The sequence below is a fragment of the Sinocyclocheilus anshuiensis genome, unplaced genomic scaffold (assembly GCF_001515605.1).
Source record: "Sinocyclocheilus anshuiensis isolate Anshui unplaced genomic scaffold, SAMN03320099.WGS_v1.1 scaffold331, whole genome shotgun sequence".
NCBI lineage: Eukaryota > Metazoa > Chordata > Actinopteri > Cypriniformes > Cyprinidae > Sinocyclocheilus > Sinocyclocheilus anshuiensis.
In genome coordinates, this window is record NW_015552556.1 from 33,356 (window position 1) to 58,152 (window position 24,797).

The following is a 24,797-nucleotide window of genomic DNA, read 5'->3' on the forward strand; positions in this document are numbered from 1 at the left end:
CAGAACACTCACGCCCCCTCACACACACACACACACACACACACACACACACACACACACATTACTTACATAAAAAAGACATACTATAAAATAAAGACATTTGAATTTCAAATAGTACAAAGTATTTGCTGCATTTATGAACAGATTTTCCAAATTACAACATCCTCAAATGTCTCCAAAGGGAGATTTTTTTTTATACTTACTTATCTTTTCATGACAATTCTGTCATCAAACAATGTGATATGTTATACAAACAAACATAGATTATATGTAGTATACAGTATATGTATATGTACTGTATTAAAGTACACTGTATATATACTTTACTAAAGTATACTGAACAAAATTATAAATGCAACACTTTTGTTTTTGCTTTTTGTAGACTTTTTCTATGTACACAAAAGGCCTATTTCTCTCAAATATTGTGGGGATATACACCTCTAAATATTGTAAAACTGCTTGAGATTTACTTGAGTAGGTGTGACATAATCGGCTACATCCATGATCCGGTTGTTATACTCTCCAAACCCTTTCACTTTAGTCATGACTGATGATTCGATAGCTGTGTCTCTCACTTGATATGCTTTCTCATACAAAAACACCCAGCTGAGGGAGGTTGGGTAGGGTGGAAATAGAGAGAGAGGGGGGGGAAAGATATAGAGAGTGATTTAATTACTTTCTTTAATGTAAAACACTCACAAATATTACAAAATACTAAAAAAAGTAACCTATGCTGTCCAAGCACTTTATTACCAAGATCAAAAAGATGATTCCTACTTTCATTCAATTGCCTCTTAAAGTACTTTACATCAATTATGTTAAAACAAAAAGACTAAACGCAAGCCGTTGAATTGTATAGTAATGATTAATCAAATTTACTATAGCCTAATATATTTCGCTTTACAATGTTTTTAAACAGAAACCGTTTGATTTTTGATTTGTTTGGACACAATCTTAAATCTATCTATTCCACTGACATTATAAAAACATTGTCTCAAAACAACTCACCCAACGAAGTATGTGATGATGAGGAGTTGGACGACACGGTTTATGATGCCAATAGTCCAGCTCTTTACCACCACGGACTTGGTCGTCTCATAGGTAAAGAAATCTGTTATGCAGTTCCACATTTTTCCAGAACACTGCTGCATTCACAAAAATTATACACTCCGCGTGTATCAACGTATTTGTGTGAATGTTTAGTTAGGAATATAGTGTAGATGCTTGGGATATATCCGTCCAAATGCTTGATCCTGCCTTTTTAAAATCGAAAACCCATGGATTGTCAATAAAAGTCAAAAAAGCTCTTCAATAATCTTCCTTATTTGTTTGCCTGATAAAAAGTCTCCACATCTTGAGAGAAGATGCTTTCAGAGAAGACCCCCTCTCTTCCTCTTAGTCCCTCCCCTTCTCCTCCCTCTTTCCTCATTCTTCCTCCTTCAGTAATTCAATCCTTTCTTCAGATGTAAAATTTACATGTTACACTCAGATGCTTACTTACCAAGTGACTTGCAAAAGCACACAAACCAAAGTCACAATCAAACAATTACAAATCAAAGTTAAGTATTAATCCCCAAGAAGTTCCTAAAGTCTTCTAATGTACATAAGCATACATACAGCATCCATAATAAAACAACTGAATCAGATGCAGGGTATAGGAGTGCATAAAAATGCTATATGTTCAGTGTGTGAGAGGTCTGGAATAGTTGAACCTATAGGTGAGTGACATGCACATAATATCATGACTACCATGACAGCAGCATGCACTAAAAAAGCGGTTTCACACTGGAAGCTCCATTAGCATGGCATTAAAGATTTGAACTTACATCTATGCCTTCTTTGCCCATGAGTTGATAGACTGTATTCAGTCATTTGCAATATTAGCTTATCTAATCCATCATGTTCTGATGAGATTGACTGATGGTTTTTAATGCTTGGAGGCACATAATGTTGTACGTGTAAAAATAATAGTAATAATATTATCAGTAATAATGTTAGTTGCATTCATTTATAATAATAAGAATTATTAGCAATAATATCAGTTTTATTTTTACTAATATTATGTATTTTTAATTAACCCTTTTCTCTTTTACCATTCAAAAGTTTGGGGGCGATATATTTAAATTTTTTTCAAAGAAGTCTCTTATGCTCACCAATTATTAATTATATTATTACAATTTAAAGTAACTGTTTTTAAAAATATGTATTTTAAAATTACATTTATTCCTGTGTTGAATTTTTTTCAGAATTCTTTGAGGAATAGAAAGTTCAAAAGAGCATTTATTTGAAATATTTGTAAAATTAAATGCGTAAAAATCTTTACTGTCACCTTTGATTAATGTATCCTTGCTGAATAAAAATTAAACAATAGTGTAGGCTATTAGATAGAAAGCAGATATCAACTTTAATGTAGGATGTTTAAAACACATCAAGTTCAAATGTATATTTTATTTTTTATATTATATTTTACATTCATATATTTATATCAGAGGAACAAAGACCTTCTAACACTGAAATGTCAAGCTGTTCTTTTACAAAGAGCTGGAGGAGAATGTCATGTAACTCCGATTCCAATTAAGCGAATGTGAAAAAATGCGATTAGGATCCATCCCACAACAAGCACTTACACATACACACACTTTAACCACAACTGAAAGGTACCATTTCTTGATATGGCCAAGAGAGCAACCATTAACCTGTGGTTATCTCGCTCTATAAGTACAATACATCTGGGACTTGCTTCCTCGCAAAAACACACACAAAGCAGGAGTAACGCATGACAGAGGACCAAATCAAATGAGAGACAGCAGAGTGAGGCTAAGTTCAAGTACTGCTGGAGTATTTGAAGATGTCTATCAGTCAAGGATAATGTTGAGTGTTAGATGTCTCATGATGATTCGATTGTCTTGAAACAGGATCTTGAGATGAAGGGAGGACACAGAGTGAAAAGGGGGAGAGAGAAAGAGACTGAGGAGAGAGTGCACAGAGTGAAAAGGGGGAGAGAGAAAGAGACTGAGGAGAGAGTGTGGAAATGGATGGGACTCAATACAAATTGGTGAACAAAGTCATCAATGCGCCAAATGCAATAATGAGCAAAGTGGTTTGAGAGGTATGATTGAGAGAGAGACAAAATCCACAGAAACGTAAAAAGCAGACTAAAGAGAAATGGGAGCAGCGGGAAATAAGAGGAGGGGAGAGATGTTGCACATACCAGGAATAAGAAGACATCACATTGATTGGAAAATTAACACTAAGAAGGAAGTAGAGCCCAAAGAAATATTTGATAGAATATTTGAACAGCACAGATATAATAATAGGTTGTCTAAGGTGAGGAATAGCCTACATCCTAATTAAGGGAAAACAATAACAACAGCAGACAATAATAATGGTAATCATTTTTCTCCTTTTTAACCTCACCATAAAAAAAATGGTTCTACTTTTAACATTTCTCTACAAAGTGCAAAAGAGTTATTAAAAAGTATAATAATGATAATATTAATCATAACAATTAAAAAAATCTCATTCTGACTTCATATAGTTCCTTTAGGCTAGCTGATAATAGCAAAGCCAAGGTCAGGGCTTCCCAGGCCAGGGAACACTTGTAAACTGTACTATACAGACACTGTAAGTTGATGTGAAAGAAGGTGTCTGGAAAATCAATACATGTAATGTAAATATAAATGTAATCCTTGATGAGATATGCACCCGTTTAGTGTTTTGAACAGATTCAGAAAATCTTTACCTGCAGCGGAGTCGTTCACAAGCTGCACGTTATGGCTTTTTTATGCTAATATTCACTTCTTCCAGCATTCTTTCCGTTTTGTTTAGTTCTTTACGAAGTGAGACACCGCCTCAAACGATTTAGTGTTTGAGTGGCTGGCTGTCGCAACCATACCTAGTTTCCAACTGACTTACAGTTATGACTATTTATTCATATAGTCTACTCTGTCTAAGCAGTTTACGCAGTAGACCCCATGCATCGCTAGTTTTGATTCTAGACAACAACAGGGCCACGAGCTTCATAAATTTATGCCAACGAAGACGAAATGGCGCCCTTTGTAGTGGCCTAATGCAGTGGTTCCCAACCCTGGTCCTGGAGGCACCCCAACACTGCACATTTTGCATGTCTCCTTTCTCTGACACACCAATTTCAGGTCTTGAAGTCTCTACTAATGAGCTGATGACCTGAATCAGGTGTGTTTGATTAAGGAGACATGCAAAACGTGCAATGTTGGGGTGCCTCCAGGACCAGGTTTGGTAACCACTGGCCTAATGGGACTGACCATTAATCAGTCTGTTTTCTTTTTTCTCCATAACATCATCAGAAAAGAAAGTGTGAACATTATAATGTTGTGCTGATGTTGATATTCACATTGTAATTCTTATGCTTTACAGCCGAAAGTTAAAGGACGTCACACTTTCCAGAACTTTCCACATCCATTAGCTAAAACAGACTCTCAGTTGTTGGGTTTGTTGGCTTTTTACTATGCTTAAATCCTTTTACTGTTGATGCAACCACATTAACTTAAAAACCACTCTACATTTCCACTTACATTCCAGAGGAGAACTGATGAGCATGCAAACAAGTAAGGGTTGTAAAATATTGAGTTGCTGTTTTCATGACATGATGAATATTCACTTGAGTCATAAATTAAAGATTAATTTTAATTTGTTGAATAATTTGTTAAAAACAATGAAATTTTAAAATGTCGATTTTTTTAATGTTACAGTAAACGTTTACAATTAGTAATGTGTGTGTGAACAAAATACTGTATAAAATAAATGGTGAGCTCAGATCAAACTCAAATTATGAATACAGGATGAATACAAATGTAAAGATTTTTTTTTCATAATTTGTTAATCAAATGCGAATACATATAGAGCAAGCTCAATAGCTGTGTCAAAGATACGGTTTATGTCGTGTTTGGAAAGCAGCACTGTAAAATATCTCTGTACAAGCAGGGATCTAAACAAGGACAGGACAACATAAAATACACACTATTGTAAAGAAACAGATCACCCATGTTTTGTTCCAAAACTCTTTTCCACGCAATTGGAATGAGTAGGGAATGAAGCATAAAACCTTCAGAAAAGATAGAAAAAGCAACCAGCAGTATAAAAATTGGCTGATTCAAGAATGAAACATTCAAACCTATTTTGTGAATTGGATTAGTTGATTCACTGAAAAGACAGCTCAAAAGAAGGATTTGTTGATGAAACAGACATTTCTACTTCTTTCGTGAATGAGCCAAGGAGAGCTAAGGTGCGGAATATAGCGTACTAGTCGTATGGACTGATTTTGATACCTTTATGGTGCCTTATAAAGCTGTAGTCCTCATTCATTGTAATTGCATGGAAAAAACTCACCAGTATGTTTGTCAAAATCTGTCCTTTTGTATTCCATAGAAGAAAAAGTCCTCTGGGTTTGGAACAACATGATAGTAAGTAAATGATGACAGAATTTTCATTTCTGGGTGAACTATTCCATTAATATCAACACTACCAAAGGTATATACAAAAGTGTTTATGGTAGTCTTGCCAACTTAAAACAAAACTTAAAGATGTTATGCTGTAATATGTACTGTATCAGGACTTCATCAGGTCATGTACACTATAATGATGAAAGGGAAATGTTTTTTTCTTCCAGTCCCCTTTTAATGTGTCTGTCATTAGTGTCTTTTAGTCTGAGCCAGACTCTTCAGAGCTAGGCGGTGTGGTGACCACTTCCTCTTCATCAGACCCCTGCATAAAAATAGCACCAACAGAGAGTGACAGGGAGACAATGAATACAATGAATACCTGCTTGTATAAGATTAAAACTAAATAAGGAGATCAAATGATCAACAGTCAAAAAGTGTCAAGAATTCTGGATGTATCAATTGTAAAAACTACACACAAATATGTATTTCATATTAAGGTTAGAATCTAAACTTTGAATATTTTTTAATCTAAATAAATGTGAACTAATTATTTTACAAGAACACAATTTAGGTTAAACAAAACTCTAATTTAAAAAAAATATCATTATTAAACTGCTCTTTTTAAATTCCTATCGAGGTTAATCATGAAAGAATTCATTATTTGGACAGAATTTTGCATTATGCTCAATTTTACATTTAATATAGTAAAATATAGGCAACATGTGATGGAAAAAAATGACTGCTTGTTAAGCTGTGCTCACACTAGACTTCGTCGTGATTTTAATTAGAGTTAGCCAAACTCGAATTTGGGAATGCAGTGAAATGCGAAACTTTTTCGCCTGAGCTTGCGTTTCGCTGTCCCGCATTCGCATACATATGAAATTCAGTGTAATAAAAAGTGACCACCCCTACTGAAACTGAGAAGGCAATTGGTGCAAAAAAATCTGTTATTCAGGCAATACACCAATTTTGACAGCCTAACGTCTCAGGATGTGATGTATGCAATACTCTGTAATATCTTTCTGAGCAGCCACCTATACATTTACCCACCAGTAAGGATACTATGGAAAACACTGTTGCTGTAACTGTGTTAATGAATGAAACAAATTTGTGAAGTGTGTGTTAGTGTTACCTTGCGCTTCCGTCCTTTGCCTTTGTCTGACTCTGATGAGCTCTCCTCACTGGATATGAACTCTCGACTCTTAAAGCTGTCGTTGCCTGTAGCTCGCTCCTTCTCTTTTTCCCTACCACCACCTGACTTCCTTTTCCTCTTTTCTTCATTCTTCCCTCCTTTCTTCTTCCTCTCCCTTCAGGAATGAAATGTGGGGAAAATGGTAAGAAATAGACAGTTACTTAATGCTAAGATCATATTTTGGAACAATATGATGGTGAGTAAATGAACTGTCCATTCAAAGTGAGGCGCAGGACAAAGTTGTGAATATTTTGAGTACTTTTTTGAGCTGCCTGAGGAGCCTCCTCCACTCTCCTTGTAGTCTCTCATCACTCGATCATACTCTTTCTTTGCTTCCTCTGCTTTCGCTTCCCACTCCTGGTGGAAAAACGAGATATCAGTTCAAGTTCAAAGTGAGACTGAAGGAGAAACAAGACAGTTAAAGGAATCTAAAACTTTAAAGGGATAGTTCACCCAAAAATTAAAACTGTCATTAATTACTCAACCTCATGTCATTCCAAACCTGTAAGACCTTCGTTCATCTTCGGAACACAAATTAAGATATTTTTGATGCAATCCCAGAGCTTTCTGACCCTGCATAGACAGCAACATCGATAAAAGGCAGTAAGAACATCGATAAAATAGTCCATTTGACATCAGTGGTTCAGCTGTAATTTTATAAAGCTACGAGAATACTTTTTGTGCGCAAAGACGCGGAGGAGACGAATTGTTGAATAAAGTCGTTATTTTTGTTTTCTTTGCACACAAAAAGTATTCTCGTAGCTTTATAACATTACGGTTGAACCACTGTTGTCACATGGCTTATTTTAACGATGTCCTTGCTACCTTTCTGGGCCTTGATCGTGTTAGGATCCTTGCGGCCTATGCAGGGTCAGAAAGCTCTCGGATTGCATCAAAAATATCTTAATTTGTGTTCCGAAGATGAACGAAGGTCTTACAGGTTTGGAACGACATGAGGGTGAGTAATTAATGACAGAATTTTCATTTTTTGGGTGAACTATCCCTTTAATATTGAGGAAAGTCCAGTGAATGTGCCAGTGGTAGAGAATGTATGTCACCTCTTTCTTCTCTTTGCTAAGTTGTTTCCACATTTCTCCAGCCTTTTTGGAGATTTCTGTGATAGAGATGCCCGGGTTCTCTGATTTAATGCGGTCTCTGCTAGAGTTCAGCCAGAGCATGTAGGCACTCATTGGCCTCTTGGGGGCGCTGCTGTCCTTTGCCTTTTTCTACACGCAAGAACACACAAGTAGCATTGAATTTTGAGAGTAAAAAAATAAATTACTAAATGTACTTAAAATAAATGTAAATAACCAGTGTGCAACCTCTGTCACCCACATGTTTTATCCTTCCCTCTTCTCACCTCTTTCTTTCGTGGTTTTCTTTCTTTTACAAATTTAGCTTTCTTGGCTGGTTTCTTCTTCCGATCGCCATCACTGTCCCCGTCATCAGCGCTGCTTTCACTGGCAGAGGCCTTACTGTCATACCTGACACACAAATATGACTTAATGATTTATCACCCTTACCATTAAATACGGGTTTGGCCTAGATTTTGTTCATTTTCTGAGGAAAAGTGTCAACATTAAGGTGTTCTAAGTGGTTTTTAGTATCAAATGTCATTGATAGGGTATTCTGGGTGGTTTTATAGATGTTTTTTTGCCAGTTTGTAACGTTTGCCAGGCAAAAATCGCAAGTATCTCTTTAACAAGCCACGTGATTTGAGGTATCAAGAGGTTTTTAAACGATACAGCATGAACTATACACCAAAGTTTAATACTTACATTTAAGAGTTTGTTCATGTATGAGAAATAAATAGTAATTTCGTTTGCCTTTGCTAAAACTGTGGCATATCAACACAAAGCCTCTTACTCCTCTGCAATTTCATCATCTTCTTCTCCAGGATTAAAAGACTCGTCTAAAGAAAAAAAGTAAAATGTTAATGTTTCACGCAAAGCATATTCCGATCAGTTATCATTTTTGACATCTAAACACCTGCACCTAGGGGTGGGCAATATGGCCACAACGTTGTCAAGCTTATAGAAGAATAATAAATCGTCATCAATAAATACATTTAAAAAATAATAATAATAATTTCAAGCAATAGGATAAATCAATGTAACAGTACAAAGACACAATTGAAATAAAGTGATATAAGTTTTTCCATTTATTTCTAAAAGAATAAATACTACAGAAACTGAAGTATCCATTTGAGTTTCTTTTGTCTTATTGCGCTATTTTATATACTTGTTGCATTTAAAACAGCAAGGCTTAAAAACATAACTTATGCGAGAGTGCAGCATTATAAAATGACATGACCGCAACTGCAACAATCTGAAATCTCTACAGATTGACAATTTTCTACCGGTTTATTGTGTCTACACCTGTCATCTAAACACAAAATCATATTAAGCTTGCCGACTGATTGGCTCAGAGAGCTGCCACTCACCACTCTCGCCCTCTGAGTCATCACTGTCATTGGCCTCCTCACGGATCTTGCCCTCTTCTTTCATGCGCTCCAGGTATGCATCATGCTGGTCGTCGTCTGAATCACTGTACATGTTATCATTACCTTTCATACCCTGACAGAGTACAAATTAAAATATCAGTGCTATATATAAATGTCATTGCAAAGTTAGTATTTGTAACAAAGCAGACACAAGAAAGCCCTCTCCAAGCAAAAGATTTCAAACCCACTCATGTTCTCATACTCAACAGCCTTTCTCTCTCACACACACACACACACACACACACACACACACATTCATATAAGCAATCAGTGTTAACTCATTTAAAAGCACTCCCTTGAGCAATGCTGTCTTCATAGCACACAGAATTATCTAGCATACAAAAGGTTTTCTCGTAAAGTGACCACAAAATTATATTCAGATTTCAGACAAAATACTATTGTGGTCTTAATGAAAGTCTGTGTGATCTGAACACAGCATTAAGCTGGTCAAATCATAACCAGCAGTCAGCCTTTAAACATTTTGCTGGATGAGACATCTGCATTAAGCCATCAAAGATAACACTCGGGTTGTGATTGAGATGCGCAAACAAACACCATGCAAGCAAGTTATAGGAGAACCGACACCAGACCAAACTGCAGGGCAATACCAACCTTTTTCTACATGAACACAATACAGACATACACCACAAACACAAAGAGTAGAATAAGTGTACGTCCACGGTGTGAGGGGTCTATGGACATGTCTAAGTGGATGAATATTATGTACTGCTTGATAGGAAGCAAGAAGAACTGTAGACGTACCTCTTTGAAGCCTCTGTTCTTGATGCTTAACTTCTTAGCATTGACGAAGTCAAAGAGTTTCCCATATTCCTCCCTGAAGAAGAGGCAGATTAAACAAACAGAGGATAAAGACTCTGAGTTAAAGCTTGTTCACACCAAGAACGATAACTGTATGTGACCCTGGACCACAAAACCAGTCATAAGTCACACGGGTATATTTGTATCAATAGCCAACAATACATTGTATGGGTCAAAATGATAAATGTTTCTTTTATGCCAAAAATCATTAGGATATTAAGTGAAGATATTTTGTAAATTTCCTACAGTAAATATATCAAAACTTTATTTTTGATTAGTAATATGCATTGCTAAGGAATTAATTTGGACAACTTTAAAGGAGAGTTTCTCAATATTTCGATTTTTTTGCACCCTCAGTAAATAGTTGCATCTCGGCCAAATATTGTCCTATCCTAACAAACCATACATCAATGGAAAGCTTATTTATTCAGTTTTGAGATTTTTACTAAATCTCAATTTCAAAAAAATTTCAAAAAACCCTTATGACTGGTTTTGTGTTCCAGGGTCACATATTAGCTTCCACACCAATGGATGATAAAGTTAAAGTTTATTATAAAAGTGTGTCCTGTGGTTTTGTCATCTTAAATGCTTGAGCTCTTTAAAGTTGGGTGGATTCTGATTGGCTGTCAATGTTTTCATTCATAAGCTGAAAAAAAAGAGAGAAAAGTCATTCAATCAATATCGTTCCTCTGTGTTGTTAGCATTATAGCTGTGGTGTGGACATCCCTATTCAATTTAGTAATTGATTAACTATCTTTAGTACATTATATAGGGAAATCTTGAATGTTTTAGTGAGATATGTTTTTATATAGTAGCTCATTAGATATGAAACACAGTAAATCATACAATCACAATGAGAAATGTGCTAGAACAATGAGAGTTGTGTGTAGCATTTTTACAAAAATAACGTACCAGAATGTAGTGCAAAATTGAGTTAAAGTTCGCTCAAAAAATGACCTGTCATTGTTTACTCTTTTCAAACCTGTATGACTTACTTTCCTCAGTGGAACAGAAAATATTATATTTTTAAAGAATTCTCAAGTGTTTTTTTTTTTTTTTTGTCTACACAATGGAAGTCAGTGGGGTCCAATTTTGCTTGGACAAAATGGACAAAAACAGAAACATTTGGGTAACTATTCCTTTTAGTTTTGCAGAAAGTGTTGTTTCTCACACATTAGTGTGATGTGATTAACTGATGCCTTGGTGTATTGATTCAGTCATAATGTGTGTTAAATTGAAAATACTTTAATGTGCATAAAGTAGCTTTGATTTTTTTTCGCTTAACATCTAATGTAGAAGGGGTCAGGTCACTAAAAGAGAGGGGCAATTTTACTCCAGAATAACAAATAAAATCACCACAAAGAGACAGCACAGACATTCTATGGCAGATGGGGGTAAGTGCTTAAGGACATAATGGCAGGAAGTGCCTTAAACAGGATATGGACACTGGCCTTTTCATTACTGGTGTGGTCTAGTTCCCACAAAGCTATGTTCTCAACAATTGGACAAGACTAACTTTGGGCTCATGGGTACCTCTCGATGCTGCTGAAGGTGTATTGATTTCCCTGCTTGGTCTCGATCTCGAAATCAAAGGAGCGGGTGGTGGTGGTTCCACGAGCAAAGTTCACGCAGGCGATCTCATCAAAGCGCAGGTGCACTGGGGGCTTGTGCACATAGATGAAACCTCTTTCCAGAGGATACAACAGCCCTGAACTGGCCTTATATGAACATGTTATACACTGAGCACCTGAGTGACTAGAGAGAAGAGAGAGAGAAAATAACATTGGAAGGTGTTTTCACAAAAATACAGGCTTCACTGAATTTGTATAGATATTAGTGGGCGACCAATATGTGTTTTTTGACAGCCGATGCCGATATCTTGGAAAGCAGGGTGGCCGATGGCCGATATAATTTTAGTTATTTTAATTAATATTCAAGAAATTTGAAATCATTTGAAAATGGATTAAAAAATAAACGTGTAAAATAAATATACTTTAGATGACAAAGTATTTTTCACAAATAAATAAATATTTAATAAAAAAGGAAGTAAACACTGTAACCAACAAGGCACTCAGTATTCTGGGAATTTTGTGTGCATTGGGAATCAGACTTTTTCAAATAAAGCCAAGGTAACACTCATTTTACATACAGCACACAGTGAAAATTACATGAATATGACAGTGGGCAAATGCATAAAGCGCAGCATAATTTGAAATCACGAGTTTAAAGTTTGTTGATCGCGCGTCTCCAGTGAAGCTGAACTCTCCTCCTGTCCGCATTCAATTCGCACAGACCGACCGTCACGCAGAGAACACGCGATCATGCAGGATACAAATGCACCCTTCACAAGATCTCACAGCTGGATTCGACTAAGTTTGCAAGGTTTGTGAAATTAAATGTTCATTATTCATTCAAAGATTTGTTTAAATTATATAAATGCGTATTTGCTGAATGATTACGGCAAACGAGAAAGTATTATAATGTTTGCCTTTCTATTACTAATAATATAATATTTTCTATACATTTTAATTCCTTTGTTTAACAGTTCTATCTGATTATTAGACAGACTTCTATCCGTATTAGACAGAACTGTTAACGACGACAGTGAACAAGAGGGAGAATGTGAGCACTGTGTGTTCAGGCGCTGCCGTTCTGTCAGATGTCAAATATTGGCCGATATATCGGCATTGGCGATATATCGGTCGACCACTAATAGATATTACTGTTTGTTCTACTACATAATTCCAGAATATACACTAATATCTGAAACTTTTTAAAGAAATGCATACTTTTATGCAGCAAGGATGCATTAAATTGATCAAATGTCACAGCAAAGACATTTACATTGTTACAAAAAAAATTCTACTTAAAATAAAGTATGCCTTTCTATTCATCAAATAATCCTGAAAAAAATATATCATGGTTTCAACAAACATAATAAGCAGCACAACTGTTCCCAACATTGATAATAAGGAGAAATGTTTCTAGAGCACCAAATCAGCATATTAGATTGATTTCTGAAGGATCACGTGACTCTGAAGACTGGAGTAATGATGCTGAAAATTCAGCTTTGCATCACATGAGTAAATTACATTTAAAAATATATTAAAAAATAAAAAAAAGTTATTTTACATTTTAATAGTATTTCATAATTTTGTGTTTTTTTATTGTATTTTTGATCAAACAAACGCAGCTTTGTTGAGCATTAGAGACTTTTAAAAACTGAAATATTGAATATAACTGACCCCAAACTTTTGAACAGCAGTGTATCTGAATCTTTTGTTCAAATTACTATTAAAAAATAAATCAGGAAGATTTGCTGCAATGGCATTGTATCAGATATTAAAGAGCATTTTGGTGTATATTGTATTATATTTATGTATTTTATACTCTTTAATCTTTAAAAACATAATATTAACAATATGTAAAAGTAGGTATATGTTGTTTTGTTTAAAATAATTTAAGCTAATTTATATTTTTACCTTATATAAATGTATTTTTGCAATTGTTGTTTTTTTTAAATCTAATTTTCTTTCACTGAAACATTTTTACAGTGTTTACCCTTGGAAATTTCCAGGCACTGTGATCTTTCTGTTGACCAGGGCCTTCATGACTCTGCTGACCATCTCATAGAGAGAGCCAGACATGTTTTTATGAAGTTTCCCCTCAAAACGTCTCTCCACCTCATCCCTGCAGAACACAAGAGAGAAAAACGGTAACGCACTTTGAAGAATGAGTGTAAATGATGGTATAAGTTTGAGTGACATATTCCTTTAATCCCAGGTTACTCTTAAGGTGACTGTCCCTGTAATAATTGTACTGTAACTTGCTTAGGATTAATGCATCTGCTAAATGACTTGCTCTAAATTAGTTTCATCAACCTCGCAGAAATGAAAGAAAGCTACTTTTCTACTTTTAGTCTTGGCAGCAAATGTAAAGAGTTTTTTCAGACATCCATCACATCCTTCAGTGTCCCTCATTCACTCACTCTCACTCACTCTTTCATGTTGAGAGTAAGGTTGATATCCTCCTCCTTGGAAAACAGAAGAATGAGAAAATGATAGCGGGTTTGACCTTGTTTAATAGGCGGGTCCAGACTGATCTGAAACAGACAGGAGGTTGCAGCTATTAACACAGAGGTCTTATATCAGCACAATTCCCAAATTTAGTACACAGCGAAAACAGACCATTGCAAAAAACAAAGCCCTGTAATACTATTCCTAAAGATGGATCCAGACAGAAAGCGGAGATTGTTTAACAGACCATGATGCCGCACTCACCACAAAGAACATCTGCCGCTGGTCCTTATGAGGCAACAGGAAAAGGCGGAGCACTGTGGTGTATGGGATCTTGTAGTCAAATGTCTTACCATGCAGATGGAGGAATGTCGGATAAATGCGGATATCGTACCTACAGAGAGCAAAAACCATTAAAACTTTGCTAGTTCACATAATATTTTAATAAGAAAACAAAACGGTGTGATGTTATGTTTATGTATATGTACCTGCCCCTAGGTGTGAGGCACTGCAACTCTCTGAAGATACACACAGCATCTCCTGTAGCCTGAATGACATCTGCCTTTGACAGAATGTTCTGAGCAAATGCCTAAAACAGCAGAGAAGAGTACTGTGACCTCATTACTTTTCAGTTGAAGTGGGCTTTACGGGTGCAAAGATTTTACTTTAGGGCTCTAACTGGAGTCTGTGCAAAAGTTTAGAGAAAAACGGCGTAATTTAAAAAAAATAAAAAAAGATTAAACTGAACATGCAAATAAAAACTAAATACATTTGTGACGATAGGGGCGGGGCCGAGAGCCTTGGGAACGGAGTGAGGCCGGTGGAGTAATTGATAATGAGCGACACCTGCACCACTCACCGGTCTCGAGTCCCACGGAGGAGCTCCGGAAGGATAAAAGGAGGAGCTACGACAGTGAAAAGACGAGAGAGGACCAGGCCTCAAAAAAAAATTTTTCGTCACAAAATTTATTAAAATAACTAAAATAATATTACAATTAATTATTTTAAAATTAAATAATACAGTACGGTACTATAAAAAGCAATATAATAAAAACAATTTTTTAAAATAATATTTTATACATTTATAATGTTATTTTTTTCTGATCAAATTAGATTCAGTTGGGTCTTTTTACATGAAAATGAGTAGCATAATTTTAGGACGGGTGTCACTCGCACAAGGATGATCATATTTTGGGTCATCTAAAGATTGAAAACCCCTGCTTTATAGGCATATTATGATTATTACTTTGTAACCTATGCCATCTGTTGGTCACTGTTAGGTAGTGGGGCACACACAAGCATGCACACTTACCTCCACAGGGTCTGAACCCTCGTCCCCTGTGCTGGGTGGGACATAGAAGCGCACCTCCATGAGGGATACCTCTGTGTCATCGTTCTGATGAAACTCCACAGTGACCTCATTCTTTCCCGTCGCACACTGGGACACACTGGTGAGCGGAATCTCAAACGCAGGACTCTCATTCACCTCAAATGAAAGCAACGGCCCTGAAAAGCCACAGAAGGACAAAATGTTTAATACTTGGATATGGCAGTGAAAGCTATGTTTATTCAAATGCAAAGCTGGTTAGTTATTAACAGTCTTCTATTATTTCTATTAATTATTATGAATTGATTTATGATTTCTAGTGGTCGACCAATACGGTCTGTTGATCACCAATGGCGGTGTCTTAAAAATCAGGATGGCTGATAGCTGATATAAATTTAATAAATGATATCCACAGTGTTTTATTTAAAGATTCTAAGTAATGCATGTATACCAAGTGCTGTAATTAAATTTGTATTTTTTCTCTACATAACATTTACTACATTAGACATTATTCAAATTATAGAAATTACTCAATATTTAAAAAAACATTTCTGAAATTGATTAAAAAAATAAACCTGTAAAATAAAAAGATTTATACTTAGCTATGCTTGGTTCTGTAATCCTATTATAGTATCTTTCACAAATAAAGAAATCGCTGAATACAAGTCTGTGTGCACTGGGAATAACTTTTTTCCCCCACTGTAAATATGACACCGCACAGCATAGTTTGACATCAAGGATTTAAAGCTGGTATATGAGGAAGTATTATAGTGTTTGCCTTTCTATTATTACTTTAGTAATAATATTTTAGTAATCTAGTAATCTATATAATAGTAGTCAATTATTACTTTCTATTATTACCAATAATTTAGTTCACTTAAGAACTGTTAAACAAAGTAAATGAATAAAGAATGAGCACGCTAAAGTGTCTCGCGCTTAAGCGACACTTATCGGGCAAAAAGAAAAAAAAGTTTGTTAATGCCAATAACTAAAAAAGTGCCAAATATCAGCAAATATATATGGTGATATATCAGTCAACCACTAATTATTTCTAGAATTTCAATGTCAAAAGTCTAATACTGTAAAAGTTATAATACTGAACCATTCTGCCTACAGCCTATAGAAACCTGAATTAAGGTCACTATAAAAAAAATGTTATACTGTACATATCTCAGAAATGGTGTTGCATTAGGAATGCACTGACCATTAAATTTAGCAGTGCCCCAATTCCAGCCCTTCACACACATATCTTTCTCAAACAGCTCCACTTTGTAGTTGGCTTTGAAGTACTCTGAGATCTTCTCAAAGTCCTGTGCATAAAAAGAGAGCGGAAAATTTAAGACATGTAACGAAACAGTGGAGGATGGAGCAAATTTATCTACTTTTATTTAATGTATTTTGTATCTCGGACTCACAGTGTCTTTGAAGCCATCATATTTATAGATGTTTCCAGTGCTGGTGCACAGCTTGATGCCGTGACCCAGACAGACTCTCCTCCACTGGGCTTGAGTGAGCTCAGGCACCGGAATGCTGTCCACCTTCCCAGTCTTACTGTTTTTATACACCACTGTCTGCTTGCTGAAGCGAAGACGCCCGTCGTTCTGTAGAGATCAGTCAGACATTTTCAAGAATAACATCTCAGATTAGACTGCAGACTGTTGCGGTATCTACTCACCCAGGAGCCCTTGACCTCCTGATAAATTTCATTGAATTCCAGAGTGTCATTCATGTCTGCCACTCTAGCTTAGACAGAGTGGACCTGTGACGTTCAAAAGCTGCGACAGCAGAGGTAAAATCATAAATATACATTATACAGTATTCATATAGATTTTTTTATTTTCTCTGCATGTGGCTTTATGAATTTGGTAACGTTTCAAGAGTGTTGTCAATGGTAGAAATTTCCTAATTGACATTGAGTCGGCATGATTTGGATGTCATTTAGCTTTGTGCTATAAAATACGTCTGAATATATTGGAGAGGCACCTCAAATGTTGTTTTTTGTTTTGTTTTTTTTAAATCTAAACAAATAAATGGAGCTAGCGAAGCTACCTTATTCTGGCATCCAAAAGCGGCTAGTGTTTTTCTGTTTTTGTGACGAATGACACATTTTAAATTGACAGTAAATTTCTAACAGGACTAGTTTATTTCGAACACTTTTATGGCATAGAAAATGAAATATGTGAGATATTTGAATCAGTATTACTGTTATTCCGCGAGAGGATCAAGGCCGAGTCCCGTGTGCGTAGATTTGCGGAGCGCAGCGCTTAACGCGTTCGTCATGACGCCATCACGCTCTGCGCGTAGCCCCGCCCTTCCTATTGTATGACCGTCTGTTTTGTAACGATCGAGTTAAAAGGCTTTATTGATGAACGACAGCATCCTAGCAGCATTCAGGTGTGCCGTGAATTTCATATGTAAGGGGATGCACGTGCAATTTTACAAAAGCTTTAGTCCAGGTCGGAAGCAGTGTTCAATCGATCGATAAATAAAAATTGCCTTTACTGGTCATTTTAATGCTTTATTTTTTTAACTCTACACAAAATGAATAATTTGTAGGCTACTTTGTTACATACGTGAGCATTTTTGACTAAAGATATACTTTACTGTACGCTGCTGCGATGTTACCTATTAACAAAATGTATAAAACACAAGTGTTGTGTATACAATAACATTATGCATTTACAACATTCTTGATGAATGAGCTGAAGATGAATGATTTAGACTTATCCTCATGATGGAAACCTGTATGACTTTAGTTAACTACATAATATTTTTCATTGTTAGTTCAAGTAAACTAATGTGTTACTCACTGTTCTTTATTTTTAGATAAGACGCCTAAGCGTGGCCTCATAACCGACACCTTCATGGGTGTGAAGAAGGCAAGGAGAGGGGGCAAGAGAGACAAGTCTCCTTCACCGCCAGTAGCAGGTGGGACAGGATGTTTGTTTCTGTTTGTGTATGTGCATATTTCAGTGAAAGCAGAGATCTGCAATATGTCATCATATTCCTAAACTGCAAATTATTTAGAGGCGCATGCAAATGCACCAGTGATGCAGCAGCATTTATAACAATGTTATAACTTACCAGAACCTGAGCCCCCACAACTGAGTGAAAGAGAAAAAGATCTACAAGAACTGAAGAAGTTTGATCTGGACTGCAAATTCGGACCATGCACAGGTGCGTTATTAATTTTACTAATCAATCTCTATGTGCAACTTTGTCATTTTTTTGTGGTTTCTGTAGACTGTACAGCAATAAAATCCTGAAATGTATCAGCCGTGTCACTTTGAGCTCTTTAATTCTTTTCAAGATTAAAATAATATATAATAGTGTGTGTGTGTGTGTGTGTGTGTGTGTGTGTGTGTGTGTGTGTGTGTGTGTGTTAGGGATCAGTCGACTGCAGAGATGGGAGAGGGCAGCACTGCATGGGCTGAATCCCCCGCAGGAGATTAAAGACATTTTACTGAAGGAGAGCACTGACCCAGAGTACACACAGAGGTATTACTAATATGCAATCACATACTCTCTCTCTCTCCCTTTTACACATGCAGATACAATCAAAAACCAGCCGAAGCCTGTCACTATAATGCTCATTTTCTTTCTCTGTTTCAGTCTCTGGTGTGACTATCCCCTCTGAAAAACTGATGGAGAAAAGACAGAAAGATGAGAAATGAAGAAATACTTTTGTAGTGTTTGATATGTTCTAATATGTTTGCTTTGTTGTTTATTACACTACATTTTATTAAACATTTTATACTCAAAGGTTATTGTTGAGTCATGGTTTACTCTCTGTGCGCCTGCTCTATATGCATAACAATATCAATCACATATATCCTTATATGCCTTTTTTATTTATTCTATTTTATTTATTGTATTTTTTATCTTATTTGTATATTCTGTAATTTTTTATACATTTGTGTTACATTTACATTTTGTAAGTGCCTTGTAATCTTAAACCACAAATTGAAAAGTTAAAAGGCCTACTTATGAACAACATGTACAAATAAGTTCTTATCCGACAATATTTTAGCATCATTCAGTGAACTTCAATGCTTAAATGGATCCCAAACTATTTTGCAAAAGCATTATTGTTTAACAGATCGATTAATAATGATCACCTTTACTGGTGCTTTTAAAATTAATTATATGGAATTGAAAATGGGCATGCTACACAAAAATGCACTGTTTTATGCTTTATTATAATTCTACATAGGCCCACTTGTTTGTGAAATGCTCAGAGAGCAACTTTTATGGCTAAAGATCCCCTGTGCTGTGTGCTGCAATATTTCCAAATTAACAAAGTTTATTAAAAAAAAACACTGATTTAATTTCACAGATACATGTTATTGATCACTCAATATACAATTGCATTTTTTGCATTTCTAGCTGTTAAAATAGCTTTTACAGTAAGGCATATGTATATGTAACATATATGCATGCAGGAATTACAACAGTCCCTCTCGAGAATGATATTAATTAGGGGCAGATAATTATGGCAACCACTGAAATAGGTCAGATCCCTTTCCACCCCATCAACCTGCGTGTTTGACTGGAATTGATTATATTTTCCCGTCGACGTGGATTATGGGTTTGAACAAATTTGCTGGTTCTGCATATCGACCTCATACACTTATTTATTTGTTTATTTTTTTTCTCCTTTGATAAGTATTTGTTATTTGAGAAGGTTCGGGAAATATCGAAAAACATCATCGGGGGCGTGACCTATGGCGGAAGTATATATATATATATATTTTATTAATAGCAAATAAATGTACATACAAAATAGGAATTGAACAAACAATATTACCTCATACACTTGTGGCCCTAGTATTCACAAGCGAGCGCGTCATTAGCCACAATATACCTTCCTTGAGTGACAGATGGATGCGGGGGAGGGGCTGGATTATTGACCCAAGCGACGTTGTCTCGCCTCTTCGGTTAGAGCTGCTTCTCATTGGTTCACAACAGCGTCACTTAACATCACGTAGCCTGAGTGGTTTATGTAAATATAAATTATACTGTCGCACGCAACGGTCACTGGTTAAACAGAAAGCCACAGTGCGGGTGGAAGCCCCGCCCTCCTGCAGCAAGAACGAGTAGGCGGGACTATCAGTTGAAGAACGAAGCTGATTTGTCCACTCCATCCGTCCGGATGATGTTTTGATTGCCCATTGGCTGCAGTGCTGCCCATCGATGCTGCGACTGAAGCGCCTACGGTAATAATGTCGCTCAGTGACCTAGTATTAAATAAAGCGACGGTTATGTAGATAGGAGGTAGCGGCGGATTATAGCATCGGCTTGGCCATTTTAAATACTACCGGTACATTCAAGAAGACTTGATAGCGTCGAAAATCTACTAAAAAAAAAATCAATCATTCATCCCGCAGTGAATTATTTTTGTATAATATTCCAGATCATGCTGAAATCAGTAGGAAAACGCATAGCAGAAAATCAGCATTTGCCTTGAGCAGCGCGGCAGTGCGATCTCCCTGCCTCTCTGTCCGATTGGATTTCATCAGCAGATCGATCTACAATAGCACACCGCATTGGGTTTTAACTGGGATATATTCTCTCTTGTCGCGGTTTAGCATATCGGTTTGGTGTAACGGAAGTTATTGGTTTGCAGAGGACTGAATTACAGTTTAACTGGTGAGTAAGGTGTTGTCGGCATCATGCTGTGTCTGATAATACAGTAGACTGGGAGGTTATCGATCACAGTGCCTGCAGGATCAGTCATTTAGAGGGAATCTGATCAGCAGTGTGTCAGCTGTAAGTCAAACTTGACAGGAAGATACACAATTCACAGCTTGTAACCACTCGCTATTATTTACATTTGCATCGTCGTTGGCATAAAATGAACCGAAACATTTAGCCTCGGATATTTATGTGAGAGACCTATCGAGTTAAATATTATCTTGAATGGTTCTATTCAGAAAGTCATCATAATAACTAAGCCTGCAGGTAACGCAGAGTAACAGGTGCGCAGTAGTTTCGCGTCCTAATACAGTTTCATGAAAATATAATATCCTGGGTCTTTTATTCAGGCAGGTAATCATAGATACACAACAAGTGCACACAGGTGTTTACTGTAGTTGCGTTACGTTAGGATACTGTGCTTTTTGTTTGAGTCTCGTTTGAATATGAAAGGTTTAATTCAGATAAAAATGAAAATTTTTAATCCCTCATGTTGGTCCAAACATGAATATGTCAGACAGAAAGTTCATGCAGTCAAAGTGGACAGTGATGACGACTATGATTTTTACATGGGAAGGTTGTCATTTTTTTGTATGGTAACATAAGGCTGAGTAAATGATGATGGAATTAGATTTTGAGATGTATTATTTTCTTGCAGGGATGGACAATGCCCATACAAAGACGGTTGAGGAGGTGCTGGGATATTTCGGTGTCAACGAGACAACGGGACTGAGCTCTGAGCAATTAAGGAAGAGCAGAGAAAGCTGGGGCCCCAATGGTACTACATCTCTTGCATAAATACAACTGTTTTGAGCATTATGAACAACAGAAAATGTCATGATGAGATTTCATTTAACCTTTATATTTTATCTTCTGCCCATTTTTCTTTTACTTTGCTATAACCTGTGCCACAGAGTTACCTGCAGAAGAAGGTGAGCTGCTCCCTTGGGTTTGTGTAATTATTAGCAGATCTTTCATCATATTCTCTAAGTTAAAAGTCTCTCTGAGCTTACCTTTGTTGCATGGGAGATGGCATGGTTGTCTAGATAATTAGTTATTATTGGATTCCCTTGAGGAGGTTGGATGAGGTTTGCACTCTGTTTGTAGCTGAATAGATCTTGATTGAATGTTAAAGATGTATACATATTAAAGATGTATTTGTAAAGGTTTTTACATTTTTACACAATTGTTTGTTGTGTTTACAGGTAAGTCACTATGGGAACTTGTTCTGGAGCAGTTTGAGGATCTGCTAGTTCGGATTCTCCTCCTTGCCGCCTGTATTTCCTTTGTAAGTATAAATCAAAGACTGTGTTTACTCTCACACGAGAGTAGTGCTGGAACAGAACAATAGCACAAGCTTTGCACATTCATAGATGCCAAACACGGATGCATTAATTCTACAAAACTCTAGCAATCTTCATTCATCCACAAATACTACTGCCAAATGTCTGTCTGTCTGTCTGTCTATCTATCTATCTGGTTCAGTTATTTATGGAAAAAGTATTGTGTTAAAATTTTTAACGTATTTAACGCACCTTTGCCCGGCCCAGAGCTGTATGTGATCTTACATTGCATGCAACAGTTGTTGACAAATATGATGCAGGACGACGACTGACTGCAAGATGTAGTCTATTAGAATACAGTGTTACATGCCCCTAAAATTCAAGATATGATGCCATAATTATCGTTAAGCATATCACACAAGCAAGAGTGATTGCAAATATAATATTGATTTTAGGGAACAGTTCAATAAACAAGTTAATATTGTGTTACATTTTAGACACAATATTGTCAGTATCATCTGTTTTTGCTCAACTTCGCCAACAAAAATAGTTAGAAAACACACCACAAGACAATGCCTCAACACAGAGATGTTTCATTTTTAACAAATTGAGTGAGCTGATGATTCAGTAAGCCATTCATAAAGATGGTCACTTGCTTTGTTTTTGAATGAATCAGTAATTTGAGTGAATTGGTTGAATGGATCATTGAATGACTCGCTTGGCCTGACTTGCCGCCACCTGTTGGCGGTTTTAGTTTCATATTTAGACTATCATTTTATTAAAGGGGTCATATGATGCGATTTAAATTTTTCCTTTCTCTTTGGATTATATATTTCAGTATTCAATTAAAAAAAAACATTAATGCCCATTTAAACCCATTAATTGGCATTATGCAGTTCTAATTGCTAATTTTGCCCAATTCTTTTTAAATATGTCTTCTTTACCCAATTTTTTTCAAATATATTTTAAATGCATATAAATTCAAATCTTTATTATCCTTGTTTTAAGAATACATACTAACTAAAATAATGCTTTAGTTCAATAAACATATTTGTGTATAATCAGTTTAATTCTTGCACAGAGTTACAAATAAAAGCCTGGTTTGCAGTCACAAGCTTTGCATATACAAATGTTCACACAAAAATTGTTTGCACTAAATTTAAGATAAAATTTAGAACCAACTTAAAGCCTTATTTAGAATAATTTAGATTTTTAAATGGAAATGTATGTGCCTATGCAGTAGTTGTGAATATGGTGTAACTTTTGCATGGTAACATGGTTTACATTCTATTGTTAAAAATTCGCACTGCCCATGTTTTGCATTACATATTCTCTCTGTCTTTCAGACTCTGGCCTGGTTTGAGGAAGGTGAAGGAACAATCACAGCCTTCGTAGAGCCATTTGTCATCCTCCTCATTCTTATTGCCAATGCCATTGTAGGAGTATGGCAGGTAAAGCCTGTGCAAATTGTTAAATACCTCTTAAATATGTTAATATAAAATATATGAAGCCTTTGGATGAGACGATAATGCAGGACGATTTGCTAGATATTACAACTCACTGTGTGTATGAATCTGTAGGAGCGTAATGCAGAAAATGCCATTGAAGCCCTAAAACAATATGAGCCTGAAATGGGGAAGGTGTACAGACAGGACAGGAAGAGTGTTCAGAGGGTCAGAGCCAGGGACATTGTGCCAGGAGACATTGTGGAGGTGGCTGGTAAGAATGAGAACTTGATTTCTACATCACTTTTTTTTAATTTGCCAAAATAAAATGTATTTAATGAGAGATTTTTTTGTAGTTTGTACATCTGTACGCTGATGTGTTTCATTTATGTCCGAGTTGCCTTTCATAATTTGTTTCTTAGAGGCTGGAGTAAGAGTTATAGAAAATGAAATGGATGTGCCAGTGTTTCTGTAAAGAAAAAAAAAGAGAGGTCCACTCTGTGTCTGGAGATAATTTTAGGACATTGCTGAGAGATGGCTGTGTTCTGATTGTTTGTAAAAGCCAGTCAAAACTGCCTAGCACTGTCTGTCTCAACTGCATTAAGGATGTTTCTCAAGAAAATAGCCAGCTGTTCCCACAGTTAGGCAACGTATTGTTAAATACATGTTTGGCATAGTTGGATTCTTTCCAAAAACCACGCACATTGATTATCTGAAGTAGGGATGCACCGATACTGGTATCGGTATCGGGCCCGATACTGAGCTACTGTACTCGTACTCGTTAAAATGCCCCGATACCAAACGCCGATACCACACAGCATGTGATAAGTGCCATATTCAGACAATGAACACCGACAACAGAACAACAGACAGCCGAATGGAGTTATTAGAGATTAAGGATGTCTACGAAGTATATGTATGCAATGAATATAATGTTAAACATTCAGTATTAACGCCTGTATAGCTGATGTTTATAGGGGCATTCAATATAAATGTCGTTTATTTTTAACCTTAGGCATACATGACTTTCTGGCGAAAGTGAATCTAGCAGCCTGTGTGAAATGCGCTAGGCTGTACTATTCTGCATCAGTACAAATA

The 24,797-nt window shown here is 36.2% G+C and overlaps 4 protein-coding genes across 5 annotated transcripts in view; 2 read left to right on the top strand and 2 right to left on the bottom strand.

Annotated features, from left to right (window-relative positions):
* Positions 1-1,921, bottom strand: part of LOC107664541 (P2X purinoceptor 3-like) — a 16,329-nt gene extending 14,408 nt beyond the window's left edge. Inside the window, exons 1-2 of the mRNA XM_016455129.1 lie at positions 1,009-1,921; positions 471-606 (exon numbers count right to left, since the gene is read on the bottom strand). Coding sequence (XP_016310615.1) covers positions 471-606; positions 1,009-1,151 — 279 coding nt within the window. The 5' untranslated portion in view covers positions 1,152-1,921. The remainder of the gene's footprint in view (positions 1-470; positions 607-1,008) is intronic.
* Positions 1,922-4,896: 2,975 nt separating this feature from the next.
* Positions 4,897-17,557, bottom strand: LOC107664573 (FACT complex subunit SSRP1-like). Of its 2 annotated transcripts, XM_016455180.1 has the most exons (19): positions 17,481-17,557; positions 16,953-17,052; positions 16,693-16,878; positions 16,482-16,587; positions 15,263-15,456; positions 14,439-14,539; positions 14,215-14,344; positions 13,933-14,036; positions 13,496-13,624; positions 11,468-11,689; positions 9,878-9,950; positions 9,728-9,733; positions 9,056-9,188; positions 8,479-8,524; positions 7,973-8,096; positions 7,671-7,838; positions 6,872-6,969; positions 6,553-6,727; positions 4,897-5,742 (listed from the first exon to the last, which is right to left on the bottom strand). In XM_016455180.1, exons 2-19 carry the CDS (start codon positions 17,004-17,006, stop codon positions 5,680-5,682), a joined length of 2,112 nt encoding a protein of 703 aa, XP_016310666.1. In that variant the 5' UTR covers positions 17,007-17,052; positions 17,481-17,557; the 3' UTR covers positions 4,897-5,679. The 2 variants fall into 2 exon arrangements, with proteins under 2 accessions (XP_016310666.1, XP_016310667.1); XM_016455181.1 differs by lacking the exon at positions 9,728-9,733.
* Positions 17,558-17,642: 85 nt separating this feature from the next.
* On the top strand, positions 17,643-18,973 carry LOC107664544 (DNA polymerase delta subunit 4-like). Its single transcript, XM_016455134.1, has 5 exons — positions 17,643-17,691; positions 18,104-18,205; positions 18,365-18,454; positions 18,664-18,775; positions 18,890-18,973. Exons 1-5 carry the CDS (start codon positions 17,643-17,645, stop codon positions 18,912-18,914), a joined length of 378 nt encoding a protein of 125 aa, XP_016310620.1. The 3' UTR covers positions 18,915-18,973.
* A 1,495-nt stretch (positions 18,974-20,468) lies between these two features.
* The window catches only part of LOC107664566 (sarcoplasmic/endoplasmic reticulum calcium ATPase 2-like), a 27,990-nt gene continuing 23,661 nt past the window's right edge, over positions 20,469-24,797 (top strand). Inside the window, exons 1-6 of the mRNA XM_016455169.1 lie at positions 20,469-20,926; positions 21,630-21,749; positions 21,886-21,903; positions 22,177-22,259; positions 23,601-23,705; positions 23,835-23,973. Of these exons, the coding sequence (XP_016310655.1) occupies positions 21,632-21,749; positions 21,886-21,903; positions 22,177-22,259; positions 23,601-23,705; positions 23,835-23,973 (463 nt within the window). The 5' untranslated portion in view covers positions 20,469-20,926; positions 21,630-21,631. The remainder of the gene's footprint in view (positions 20,927-21,629; positions 21,750-21,885; positions 21,904-22,176; positions 22,260-23,600; positions 23,706-23,834; positions 23,974-24,797) is intronic.